The 14,836-nt window shown below is 36.4% G+C and overlaps 1 protein-coding gene across 1 annotated transcript in view; it reads right to left on the bottom strand.

Annotated features, from left to right (window-relative positions):
- The window catches only part of LOC122794872 (extracellular calcium-sensing receptor-like), a 338,283-nt gene that overhangs the window by 41,476 nt on the left and 281,971 nt on the right, over window positions 1-14,836 (bottom strand). Inside the window, exon 5 of the mRNA XM_044063471.1 lies at window positions 1,556-1,679. Within this exon, the coding sequence (XP_043919406.1) occupies window positions 1,556-1,679 (124 nt within the window). The remainder of the gene's footprint in view (window positions 1-1,555; window positions 1,680-14,836) is intronic.

The following is a 14,836-nucleotide window of genomic DNA, read 5'->3' on the forward strand; positions in this document are numbered from 1 at the left end:
AGTGCTGACTAGTTGTTCCATAGCATTTGAGTTTATAGTTTCCAGGAACCTTTGGGCTAAGGTGCTGGGGCTTGAGTAGTGCTCCCAGTCAATGTTTGGGTAGTTGAAGTCGCCCAGTATAATGGTGTTTGGAGAGATCTTCATGTTCTCCACTGCTTTCAGGAAAGCCAAGTGGGATTCCTGACTTTGAGAGGGTGGTCTGTAGGATGCTATAAACTGAAAAGCAGTCTTGCCCACTGTTAGTTGCACATGGATGGTCTCCGATACTTTGTGCAATGCCACTAACCTGGAGGTGTGGATATCCTTGATAAATATGGAAACTCCCCCTCCTTTTGTGGTTCATTCTGGGTTTTGGGGCCGAAAAGCATGATATGAGGTATAGCCTGGTAGTGCTGGGGTGCTCTCTGGAGCCTTGAACCAGGTTTCTGTCACTGCACAGATATCGATGTTCTCCATACTGAGGAGAGCTTTGAGTGTGTGCATCTTGAGGTTAAGACTTCTGGCGTTTAGCAGCATTACCCTTAGTTTCTTGTTCCTTCTGCTGTCTATGGGGGTGGGTTTGACTTTTGAGCCTTGCCTAAAAAAGGCACTATGGGGGTGGCAAGAGCCTTTGCCAATATCCGAAAGCCCAGTGGTGACAGGTGCAAGCCGTCCCTAGTGAAGCAACATGGCTTGTTGAGCATGTCATCCCAGGCTGACAGACACTGGATCCCCTTTGAATGACACCAAAATTTTAGCCAATTGTTAAAATCAATCTTTTTGTCTTTATACTGTGGCATCATTCTAGGTGAGGGTAAGATGCTGCTCAAGGTCAGGATCATACCAGCCTGGGTTACATGATCAGAGAGCTCCTCTAGGTCTCTTTTCATGTAGTCCAAGGAGGTACGTCTCAGGTCATTCACACCTGTATAAGTCCACTTGCACATGATTAGAGGCACAAGGTGAGATGAAATTGTCAGTTCCAAATAGGTGAGGATAGACCACCTGAGGTATGTAGATGGGAGCTTGCACATGTCAGAATGCCTCTACTGTGATGTGGGTGCCCACATCAGTCACAAGGGGCATGGTTAAGGTAAAATAGGAATGCCTCTCATGATTGCCTGTGTAATGGTCATGCCATGGATTGCTCTTACCTGGTGATGGTGGCTCAGTGAATGGCAGGTAGAGGGGCAAAAGAAAGGAAGAATATTTTAAAACATCAAAGCAAAAGCAAACTGTAAGCAAATTGTCTTGAAAATGGCTATTTCAAGTTTGTTGATACAATACTGGTTACTAATAGACCTTAAGTACCACGTGTATAAACATCCAACCTTTTTAACAAATACTGGCTGTTTTACTACTTAGCCCTTCTCGGATTTTGAATCACAAATGTATATCTTTCTTATAAACATGCATTTCCATTTGTAATGGGAATGGCTTATGAAGCATCATGAAGCATTCTGTGGAGTATGGCAAGAAACCCCTTCTCACGTTTACTTTTGCCCTTGTATTAAAAGACAACTTACAGGAAAACACAATTCCACTTTTATGTTATAAATTTTAATAAATTGTTTACCTGTAACATTTGTTATTTCTCCAGAAGAGCATAGACTACAGTCAAAGCAGCAAATGGGCTCACCCTTCCTGAGGATCTTCCTGTAGCCTGAAAGGCAGCTTTCACTGCAGACTGACCTTGGAACCTGAGGTTAAAACAATATATAAATAACAGTAAAACACTTTACTATAAGGGGAATGTGAACAGAGATTCCCGTTCAGTTTTCTTTCTTTAACAAACACACACTTGTTTAGCTATAATGTTTCCCACAAATATAACCAGACTGTAGAAATGATTAGTCTCTCTGTATAATGCATAAATCAGTAGAGTCGTCTTATATAATGTATAAATCATCAGGATATCCTTACTTAATATATAAATCACTTGTGTTTCATTATATAACTGCAGCATCAGATGATGATTAAGAATGCATTAACACAATATAGAAGGTATACTGATACTGAATATGGCTGCTGTAATTATTCCTTTTTCTAGATGATCTGAGTTGCAATCAATGTGGCTTTATACATTTTATTGTTATTCTGTCTGTAAAAATGCTGGTTAGTATTAATTAAATTTTAATACTAAAGGAAGATTTTTTTTTGAAATAACAAATCTTATTGCATTCAAAATGACATACTGACAATACAAATATTTTGAATGAAAACTATAACAACTATTTACAAATGTATGCCACTTTCTTTATATATCCTGTTTAAAGTCTATGGGCATTATTCCATATGTTGCATTATCTATGTACATCTTCATTATCCCCCATAAAGCAATCCTTGATTAGTACACTTCATATCCATTGAGTATTCACCAGAACTTTCAGTACAAGATGTAATCAAACTTTAAAATTAAAATATATGCATAAATAGAAAGCTGCAATATTTCTACAAAACAGAGAAGATGGACATGAAACTGCAAAACTTTTGTTCATTTTTTTCTTGTCTATCATAATCACTTTCCTCTTTTATTTCTTCTTTGCAAACACAAAAAGAGGAGTAGACTTTATTGCTATCATAATTTTGTCAGCTAGTGACCCATCATCTCTTTATTACTCCTCAATCCCTTCTCCGAACATTATTATTATTATTACCATATGTTTAATCCTTGTGTTTCCTTTAGTTCTAATTCGTCCATTAATAAATTCATTACCTATAAGTAACTCTTGATTTCCACTTTTAGTAATTACTTTCTCAGCCACAAGAATCAAAAAATAACTATTATTTTTCTGTATTACTACAACCTAAAGTTTTGTCATACCTTAATAATATATATATTTTTTAATTTGCACTTCATATTAGTATATGTTCTACCATCTGTTTCATCCCATCTATTCTCATACAAGACAAAAACTTACATTTCCACGTGCCCATAACCTTAGTGCATTCCCAGTATCAAACCTGAACATATGAGAACATTTTATGCAACCACTGTGGTGTGCAAAAATATTTGTGGTTACATTTCCCTGTAAAGATCCTAAATTCATATTATTTAGTTATGAACTATGATATTAAGTGCATATTTTGTCAGCCTTGAGTTGTTATTGTATCCTGGATATTCTACCAGTCCTTTCTGAGTTTATCCCTCTTTCAAACTCTTAAAACCCTTTAATATTTATAGGGGGTATTGACTAGCTTTTAATTACCAGCACCTTCCTCTGGTTTACAGCATCACTTGTGCTATCCTGAGTGGATCCTTCTGAATCTGATTAAACAGACTTTTGCCATATTAAATAATTCTTCATACTCTAATGTTAAATATTCTTTGAAGTAAATGTCTGCACTGTACAAGAAAGCAACCATGTTATTGTTTCAACTTTCTTCGTATATTACCTTATTTCTTCTGGCTTTTTATTTCTTGATACCCCTTCTTACTCTCACCTGTACGTAAAATGTAATCACCCAACTTCTGCAATACTGTTTTCTCCTTGCAGTGCCCAACAGCTATATTACATTGTATATAAAAATTTTTACTGTCTTACACTGTGTCACTTAAGTACAAAACATTCTTACTTTCTTCTGTCCCCATCAGCAAAGTCATAATAACTTTACATATAACAGTACTTTTTAAACAACCAAATTTTAATAAACAGCCATGTGCAAAAAATAAACCAGAAGAGACTGAGGCATACCTCTCAACCTGGAAACATCAAAAATCTGGCAAGGCTCATGAAAAATAGGTATAAATCTGTATGTTGATTAACATAAAATTTGCGTACATAATTGTGTAACTCCACCCACTCCAATGGAATTGCGGGATATCAACTTTCAAACCCAAACTGAAGAACAGACCACCAAAATATGGCATCAGAGTCCCCCTGCAGCCATTCCAATGTCCCATTACCTTGCCAGTTCACCCCATTTTACCATAAACACTAATGTGTGCAGACTGCTTTACTTCTATAATAATTATTTGGATTTTATTTTTAAATTTTATAACACAATGCACAAACACTAATAGACATCTGCTAAACAAAGCAAAACTGTCTCACTAAAAATAGACTTAGCATTAAAATGTCTCTGTCCTTGAAACTCATATTCATTGAAATAGCATTGAAACTCACATCACATCCAATGAAAATGCATCTGGGCAATGTTGGATAAAGATTACCATTGGGTTGTTTTCAAATCATAGGCTCACTGCACACAAAACAAAAAACATACATGTGTTCTTTGATACGCCTTCCTGACTTTATAAAATTATATTCATTGTATAATACAGCACACTTGTTAGACTTAGAGCACGTTTTAAATTTATTTTATGAACATTTTTCCAGTAGGCAATGAAACAAAATGCATGAACCAATAATGACAAAACTGTCCAATTCAGAACATTTCCATCATAAAAAACTACTTCCACACATATAAGATATATATATATATATATATATATATATATATATATATATATATATATGTATATGGGTTCACTTTATAACCTCGAAATGCTGAAATATCGAATTTCAGTATCTCGAGATTATAAAACCGAATCCACAAAACACCGACAAACAAAAAACGTGAAACCACATAACCGAAAACACCACACACACTACACTAAACATACAACACAACACCCACATCACAACATAAACAAAATAAAAACACACATACACAACTCACACACACACACCCCTACTTATATATACTAACTCCGAGATCACACAAACACAACACAAAAGCTCACTCACACACGCACATTCTCCAATCCCTCACACATACTCTAACTCCCACTCAAAACCCTTATAAACACTCACTTACCTGACATAACACCTACATCCACACATGGCACTGCGCACCACCAAAACAGAAACCTGGACATTACATAACGCAACTTCATAACCGCGAATTTGACATATATTCGAGATATATGAAATTCGCGATTATGAATGTTCGCTATTTCTAACATTTGACTTTATAGATTTGAGATACTGAAATCTGACATTTCAGTATTTTGATGTTATAAAGTGAACCTATATATATATATATATATATATATATATATATATGTGTGTGTGTGTGTGTGTAAATAGAATTACAGTAGTGTAAGCAATAGGCATCTTGCACAGCTTTGTGCACTTATTTTCAATTTCATTTTAAAAAAAAACAGGGACACATTTTAAACATTGCTTGTATAATTTTGGAAGGTTGCTAGAATAAAATGTTGTATCCCCACCATATATTTCACTGCCAAGTCATGAACCCAGGACCCTGTGTACTACAGTTAGAGCAACATACCACTATGCCAAATCAGCAATCTCCTGAAAGACAGGAAGACTGAAACTTAAATGGCTATCATTTAGTGAATTCAGTTCACACTTCTCATCATAGTTCTCAACTTCTTAGCACAAAAAACTGGACAAAGCCAGTAATGGGGGAATACAACCCCAAAATAGGGACAAACTACAAATACCGATCTTATGTTGTTGTTGTGTCTTTTAGCTTTTCCCGGTTAGGGGTCGCCACAGCGGAACTCCGGTCCGCTAATGATTGGCAGTAGATTTTTATGTGCTGGCTTGCCGGGCCTAATGCACAACCTTCAATGAAGGAATGCCCATTCACGCATGTTGCCACACAGAAGACGCTCTAACTGAGAATCAAACGGGCAACGTCTAACTGTGAGGTGACAACGCTACCGCAGCACCACCACCGCAGTACACAAATACCGATCTTATAAACTTAGAAAATTGCTAGAATAAAAGATTTTGTGTTACCATTTATTTTTTGAAGAATATGAAGTCTGAAATGCCTGTCATTATTTAGTGAATTCAATCATTCAGTTATTTGCCATAAAAATCCTGAGAACCACAGATTTTATGAGGAACAGAACAAAAATATAAGGCATAAATTCACAAGTGGTGGTGGCTAGGGACTCACACACACACACACACACATCTATTAAGCTTCACTAGCTACACACCAAAGCACTCAAGTCTGTTAAGCTTCACTAGCTAGTCCAGATTTCAAAGCCATTCACATAAGAGCTATAAAAAGCATCACTAACTCAAGAACTGCAACACAGAACACACACAGCAATTTCAAAAGCTGCATTAGCTCAACTTCAAGCACTATAAAAAAGCTTCACTAGCTTAATAAAGCAAAGCAGTCCGGATTTCAAAAGGCATTCATGAGCTCAAGAACTGCAGCACACACACCAAAGCAATTTCAAAAGCTTTACTAGCTCAACTGCAAGTGCTATAAAAAGCTTCACTAGCTCACTAAAGCAAAGCAGTCCGGATTTCAAAAGCTGTTCATATAACAGCAGATAATAGAATAAATTACCATTCACTATCTCACGTAAGTGCTATAAAAAGCAACTGCAAGTCCATTCATCAACCAGATAATAAAATAAATTCTCATTCAAGCAGTCCAGATTTGAAAAGCTTCACTACCTCAACTTGCAAATAAATAGACCAGATAATAAATATATTACCAGGCATTCAAGCAGTCACTTGGCTTGCAGATCTTTACCATCCAAACCATCTTCTTTCTTGCTTACACAGCTCAATTCCTACAGGCTGGTAGGCTGATGGAGCTGATGTCATCATGCACGTGATGACGTCAGCTCAAAAAATGGGAAAAAAATGTAAAAATAAGCTGGGAAAAAGTCGTAAATTAAGGGGTGCCACTCAGGAATCATGGCACCCCATTATTTGGACCGCAAAACTTGGTAAAAAATGAGTAATTTGGTATAGTTGGGAGGTATGGACTGAGGTAATATTTCACCAAAAGTGCACAACTAAGCATTGTTATATCACCAAAGAAGAGAACTTTAAAATATATTCATAACAAAATACAAAGCTATTGTAATAACTATATATGTATCTACACATACAGTCCTGATAAGACCACCGTAGTTTATTTATTTTATTTATTATTTCCATTTCTTGACTGGGAATGTCTGACTAGGCAAAGAAAAAAAAATCAGCAGTACCCCAAGAAATTATCCGCAGAAAAATTAGACGAAGTCATACAATAATACAAAGAACAAAAGTATCATAGAATAACAATCGCCATACAGAAACATAGGAATAAATTAAAACTTTTAGTAAAGTACGTGACCATAATTGAAATCCTGCAGTATTGGGATAAATCCATTATGATATATATTGGATAAACATATGCTACGCTACAGTACAGTAGTAAATACAGTATGTGGGCATAATAAAACTGGGTACTTCAATTTGATGCCATAGATCACACTGAGGTGCAAAAAGAGAAAGTACTGCAGACAGATATGGTTCAGTGAGAGAGAAGTATAGCAGTTGAATAGAACTTAGATACGTTTTCAATAGTAAGAAATTATACAAGAGATGCTCGTATTTTGAAACAGAGTGCAGGTTTGGAGGCAGAAATTTGCACATAGAAATATTAAGATGCAGTGAAATAGGATATTGTGGGAGCTCTAGCAAGTATAGCTGCTTTAAGGCCATGCAGTGGTGACATTTTGTAGGTAGATTGGTTGAAAATCTAATAATCATGCTATGGCAGCTGTCTAGATTCATTTTTGGGTGTTATGAAAGTCAGTCAAGATGCAGGATGCATAAAGAAGAGATGGTAGTAAGTAGGTTGTTTTTTTCTAGTGTTGTCAGTGATATAGCGTCATATATTATTTATCATATTAAATCAAGCTTTTGTTATTTTTTAACAGTTTGGAGAATGTTTAGATCAAATGTTAGATGTCTGCCTATTGTAACTCTCAGTAGTTCTGGTCGTTGTATTGTTTCTATTCTGGTATTATTTTCAGAGAGTATTTTGAAAAATGGTTTTTGATCTGAGAAATGTTTATGGGTGAAAATCATATTTTATTTTTTTTTAGGATTTAAAAGCAGGTATAGCACAGATAGGTAGCACCATCTGCATATTGTATTATGGTTGCATGCTTGGAGTCTGTGTGAAGTTTATTTATATATATCAAAGAAGTGGGGGCCAAGTACTGGTCCCCACAAGACCCCAATGGAATCATATAGATAGGGTAAAAAGTCTCATAGCCATTTTATTGCCTGCTGGCTATTTGTGAAACAGCTAAAGAACTATGACAAGGCTGAGTGGGAAAGGCTGAGGAAAGAAAGTTCTCTAAGATGATTTAGGTGAGAAATGGTATTGAATTCTTTTGATAGGTCAAGTCAAAATTTGGCATACAGTTTATGGCATTTCTGAAACTGAGAAGGACAGTTGTGTTACTATGTTTAGGACAAACATGTTGGGTGCTGGAGAAGATTTTGTTATTGTTGAGGTATTTGAAGAGTTGTGAAATGATGCATTTTTCCAAAATTTTTTATAGAGATGTTAAGATAGTTATACATCTATAGATGGTAACATCCAAAAAACAACTTCTTTTAGAGGGCTGTGTCATAGTTTTCAGTTTATAAGGATAGACACAGGGTAGGTGAGATAGGTTAGATTTACCCTAATGATGATGTTTTGTTGCAATAGTAATTCTCAGTACTAGAAGAACTGCAGGTTCAGACATTTGGTGTATGTGCTTGGCTGAGGAGCCAATGGTACAAAGCTACCATCTGTGGGATTATGACAGACAGACTATGAACATCTGTGGGATTATGACAGACAGACTATGAATGTCTGCTGCTATTTTCAAATACTCAACAGGTAAATTGTCTTCTGCTAAAATGGTTTATTTTGAAATGTGCAGATTTTTTATAGTTGCTGTTGAGGCAGGTTGGAAACTAAACTGACCTAGCTGAGTCTCAGGTTTTTGTGGAACTGTAGGTGGAGTAGGGGATTATCTTTGCAAAGGAGGAAACCATTTGTAAAAAACGGGAATTGAACTGAGAAGTGACGCTGTCTTTATTGTTTACTGTTGTGATTGTGTGTTGGATTGACTGGAATAAAGGAGTTTATTAATGGAGGACCAGAATGGCTTTGAACTGTTCTGGTACTTGTGTTAGAACAGTTGGTAGTATGATTGCTTGTCTGCTTTCATCTTTTATTTAATAACATTTCTAAGGTGTCCAAAATGTTGATAGGTGCTCTGTATTTTGTTTCTAAGCCAATTTGTACATGCCCCCCTCCCCCAGGACTGAAAGTTGTTTGTTTTCTTTAGTTAACTATAGGGCTGGATTTGATTAACTCTTTTTGTACAAAATGGTGTACAGTCATTGAGTATATTAAGAAATCTTGTGTTGAAACTAGATACTGCTTCATCAAGGGGCTCATTATTTATAGGTGACCAGTTGCAGTGTGTTAGCCTACTATTAAAAGCTTTAAGCTTCTTCATTTAATTGTGTGAGACTGTGTCCTTGTTTGTTGCTGACTTCAATTTTTATTATTCATTTGTCTTAATACAAATGTGGGGAGATGGTCACTGATTGTATCAGTTAAGCATGCAAAGGAGCTGGTATTGAGTAAGTTGGAGGCAAGAATTTATTGAAGTATGAACTGCCTATCTGTACTGGGTGTAGTGATAGTGATTTTTTTTTTTGCAGATGAGAGGTGGTTGTAATGGTTTGCTGCCAGTCTGGGATAATATCACCCAAGTATCATAGTTTCAAGGTGTATGTTATGAGATACCCAGTGATAATTTTAGCTGTACTAGTATTATCCCTTTGTGGCATATACAGTGCTGCAATACATATGTTTTTATAATAATAATTTTTAGTACTAATATGGGAAGTAGTGTGTTGTTTTGGGGATGTTTTGAAAGTGTGCAGTTATATGTAGAGTATATTTATAAATTGTAGTAACACCACCTGCTCTTTTATTTATCTTGTCCATTTTTGAGAATATTGAATATTTAGAAGATGTATGATATTTGCATAGAAATGTTACCACAAATAATTTTACACAAAACAAATATTGTTGTCACTTCACTACACATACCCAAACATGTATAGTGATGTAACAACATCATCCAGGCCCATCTTCCATGAAAAATAATTGCCATAACAGTTTGTACTAGTGTGATCCATAACCACTCTGACTTAGACAATGGGTGTGTTGAGTCCCACAGCCCTAAAAGTCATATGTCAATCTTAAATGAAGGGTGCAAATTTTTGACTGGCACTCATTTCATTGCATCTGCTACTCTACCCCATATAACAATAGCAACAGGGTGGCATTTCACATCATAGGTTCTAACTAACTTCAGATAAAACATTTTAATTTGTACCATTTCAGAATACAGTTCTGGGTTTGGTAAAAGTAAATCTCCACATTCCTTAGACAAAACTAATCTGTTCCATGCTACCCTAGATTTACAACCTTTCCAAACAAGACTTCTCGTCATGCATTGTACTGACGCAATGAAAGAGAGTCAAAGTTAACTATGCAGAACCATTTCAAATATATCTAAAAGCAATATCAGCTGAAAAAAACGAAAGTCCTAATTCCCCGGCCTGTTTCTAACCCGATCATATCCATCTTCATATATCATGTTTACTTGATTTTAATGTTACTCATATTTTTTAGGAATGGAACTTTTGAATGTTCTTTCTAGACAGATCCTCCACATCATTTCTAGGAACATTATTGTGTTACCTTAGAAAACTCTAAATGGCTGCCTTTCACAGCAAGATCTGTCATGCCTCTCCCATATTATAGATATCGTCTAACTTTCAACAAACTAATATTACAATTATCCCCTTACATTTTAAAAACAGAAGACACTGATACTCTTTACTTCCAATTACCTTGCTTCTCTTGAGCTATCAGTGAGAAAAATTTCTCCAAACGCAACACTCTTAACTGAAACCATCTTCCCATTAACATTCCAGTCCGACAAACTGACAATTCAGTGCAAAACTGAAAACTGTTAAATAAAACATACACATTCAGTTGCTTTAAACACACTGGCTAACTCAAATGTACTTAATATCTAACTCCTTCAAACCTAGGCATTCATTAAAATGTACTGGTAAATAATGAAGGTACTTGCAGCTATTAATAGATAGATAAATAGATAGATAGATAGATAGATAGATAGATAGATAGATAGATAGATAGATAGATAGATAGAATATTAAAACATCTCACAGGTAGATGTGACACAGACAAATGACTGGTGCCAAAGCCAGGGCTTAAAATTTAATACCATGGCTCTGAGTAGCATCCAAGGACCATCCCACCTACTTAGTTATCAAAAGAAAAATAAAGTAAATAAATCAATATTAGAAATAATCGAGTGTTTCCCTCTTTTCTAGTGCGGGCCCATAATTAATTTTTACTTGCCTAGTTTTGCTTTTATCGTATGCCCAGATATTTATTCTGAAATTACCAATTATCCATAATAATATTCCCATATGCAATTCCAGTTTAGTTAAGTAAACACCATATTCATAAACAGATCTTGCAAATTTCCCTCCTTTTCTCATGTAGCCTCTTAAATCAGGCGTTTTTAAGTAATACTGCTAACTTCAAGATAATTACAAAGAAAATGGCAAAAAAAAGATATCCATGCCTTTGTGTCCTACTCATTTGTATTCACAGTAACATACCAGCATATATAATATCATCTGTGACCAGGGGTTTATTATATATTACACTTATGAACTTAAGAAAATTCTTTAAAAACCAAAGCAGTCCAAAACTCTTCATAAGATAAATGCAGTTTATACTATCAAACACCTACTCAGCACTGGGATTTCATATCCACTTGGTTATCCTGTTTATGTTCTGCACTAATTAAAAATGTAATTTTTAGTGTATTATCAAATGTCTGCCTTGTTCTTGCAATTTCACATTGTTGCCTGTCTATTATCTTCTGTACTAACTTTGTGACCATCTTCACTAAAATCATTGTGAGTAACTTATAATTGCCATTTAGCAATGATATATATACCTATAGTATGACTGAAGGGTCAAATCATTGCTTGTTTACTTATCACTGGTACTACAGCTTAATTCAAGAATCCGGTATTGATTTATACATTGACTCCACATTAATGTATCAGCCTAGCACTATAACCTTTCATTAGCAAACTCCAACATTTAGTTGGAAAACTATTGCTCCTCAATATTTTCCTCCTAAGCCTGTTCCATAAACATGTGGGTCAATTCTTCTAAAGTAATTGGTACCATCAGACATTCACCTTCCATGTTATTAAGTATCCAACGAAATCCACAAACCAAAGAGAGAAGGCACGGATGCTCATTTGTCTTTAAAACCCATCAAGCATTCACCTTCCATGTTATTAAGTATCCAAAGAAACCCGCAAACCAGTAAAAGAGAGAAGGCACTGGTGTTTAGTAGTTTTTCAAACCACACCACATTTAATTCATACTGTTGCAACTTTAAAAACAAATTATGTGGTTTGTTAATATAACACATTATGTTAACAAAATGTTAGTGTTATTATGTGATGAGACATCTGAAGAGGTCTCAAAAAATGAAATGGCTATTGCATATAATAGAATTGATAATGTATTATACGATATGTTGATGCAAAAACAAATACATTATGAAGAATATAAATTTCCTTAAAGCTGACTTCTGGCTAACTCCTACAATTTTTGGTATCCCTGAAATTCATAAAAGTTTATGAAATCCTCCATTAAGACTAATTGTGGATGCTAGGATGTCAAAAATGTATTCCCCTGGCCAAGTTTATTGATTTGAAACCGAAAGGGATTCTAAATCAGGTCGATTATTTAGTCAGATTCCTGGAACTTTTTGACTAGAATAAAACAACACCTGTATAGAGAAGACATTCCCCCGGATTTACTTTTCTTCTGTGCAAGACTAGCTTAGTCCTGCATGGAAGTGGTTGTTTAGGAGCAGGATGGCAGCGCACCATACATAGTAATGAAGGTGCGCTGCCTGAGCTCCTAATCTTATATGGAGCATGTAAGAGTGTGGGGGGTGTGTCTGAGAGCAGAGCTCTCAGAATATACATGCCCCCACAATGAAGAACAGCAGAAAGGCCAAAGGAATAGGTGAGACCACTCATAGGTGTCTGCATATCCCCAGTAAGATTCCCGCACATGTAAAACAGCAATAGTAAATACATATAAAATAAACAAACCCTTTTTTTATGAATCCAATTAAAGCTAACAGTAGGTGCATGGGTGTACCCATTGCTTAGCTATGGTTAATGCAGCTTAAATGGCAGAGGGGGATAACAAGGAAGATATATGCAAATGAAGCAGCATAGCAATAGTGTAGTGGGCAGAGCATTCGCCTTTTGAGCAGGCATTCCCGATTCAAGTCCCACTGCAGCATATTCCATTTTCCATGGCAAATCACATTATAACCAGTATTTTAGTTGCATAACCTACTAAATAACATATATTTGTGAACTGGTGTACTGCATTAAATGCAGATGTAAGGTGTCAGTGTCATAATGTTGCAAAGTCCACAGATAAGCACATGTGTCCCATACAGTATATGTACACAGGAATCATGGATACAAATGGAAGGTAAAATGTGTAATGAATGACAACTCCATAAATCTTCCAAATCCCCCACCTTCCCAAGAACCATTAGATATTACTGTCTAAATCAGTGTAATTGTAAGTGGGAGTAAGCACTAGTAAGCAAGTGTAAGTACCAATAAGCAGTAGTAAGCATACTTAAGCACTGGTAAGCGGGTTTAAGCCCATTTTCGTGGGGGTAAGCAATGCGCACACAGGTTAAACAAATTATAAGCTAACTCTCTGTAAGCATATTTAACCGGAGGTTATCATTGCTTACTGTCACACAAACCCACTCACAACTGCTCAAAAGTGGCTTAATCACTCTGTATCCACTGGCCCTTGTTCTGCCCATCAACAAAATAATCAGCCCAGCAGGTCCTGAACCCTATACACTATAGTCGCAGTAGTTAACCACCAAGCCATCACAGCAGTACAGAAGAATGAGGTATCACCAAACAAGTCCTCAGTATAGTAAAATCAAACTGAACCTGTGAAAGAAATCAGTATACAGTCATATGTTATATAACTCATTGCATAACATAAATATGTGAACTGCAGTACAGCAGTAAGCCCAGAAATGAGGTGTAATTGTAATAGAGTGTTGAAGTCCCCAATAAAACACAAGGACTCCATACAGTGTACGTACACATATGATGTAATGAATAATAAATCAATGCCAAAAAGAAAACATAATGCAAAGTCTAATGTAAGCAACACTAAGCATTGCACAGACCAGCTTAGGAGGTGTAAGCAATGTGTAGGCCAGCTAACTCAATGTGCCCAGTGTTATACCCCTTTAAACAATGCCAACCTTAGGTAAGCAGGTTTGCCCATCGCCTAGCCTTTTCAAAACTGGCCAATCACAGAAAAGTGCGAGAAATTGGCCCTACTTAAACCCAACAGGCAGGAATACATCTAATAACTATTTGTACCTTCCCCTGTGGGCACAATGGCAGTAAGGGGAGAAGGTGTGCGCTTCCAGGCACAGTGCTGGTGCATCCAGAAGTCCAGAGTCATGTCAGGACTCCTTATCAAAGAACATGAGCAGAGACTGCTGCAGGGCCAGTACCAGGGTTCCCAATATAAGGCAGAAGCCTGGGACCATCTCTCCCATGACCTCACCAGTGCCACTGGCATACACTGAACTGGTGAACAGGTCAGGCATCACTATGCCTACCTGAAGCAGCGTAAGGGGGACCTCTTGGAGCAGTGGATCCAAGAGACTAGAATGGCAGGTGCTGTCCCAGATGTGTGCAAGTATCACTCCACTATGTGCGTAATAAATGCCAGCTCATGTATATCATGGATAGGTATGGCTAAATATTCCTCTTATGTCCTACACAGCTGAAAGTGAGTGGGCCACAAACCAGGAGGCCCATCGAAGTTTCCTGGAGAGGTTGCAATGCGAGGCAGGTCAGTAATACTC

Source organism: Protopterus annectens, chromosome 2.part1 (genome assembly GCF_019279795.1).
Source record: "Protopterus annectens isolate FY-2018-M chromosome 2.part1, PAN1.0, whole genome shotgun sequence".
In the NCBI taxonomy this organism is placed as follows: domain Eukaryota; kingdom Metazoa; phylum Chordata; order Ceratodontiformes; family Protopteridae; genus Protopterus; species Protopterus annectens.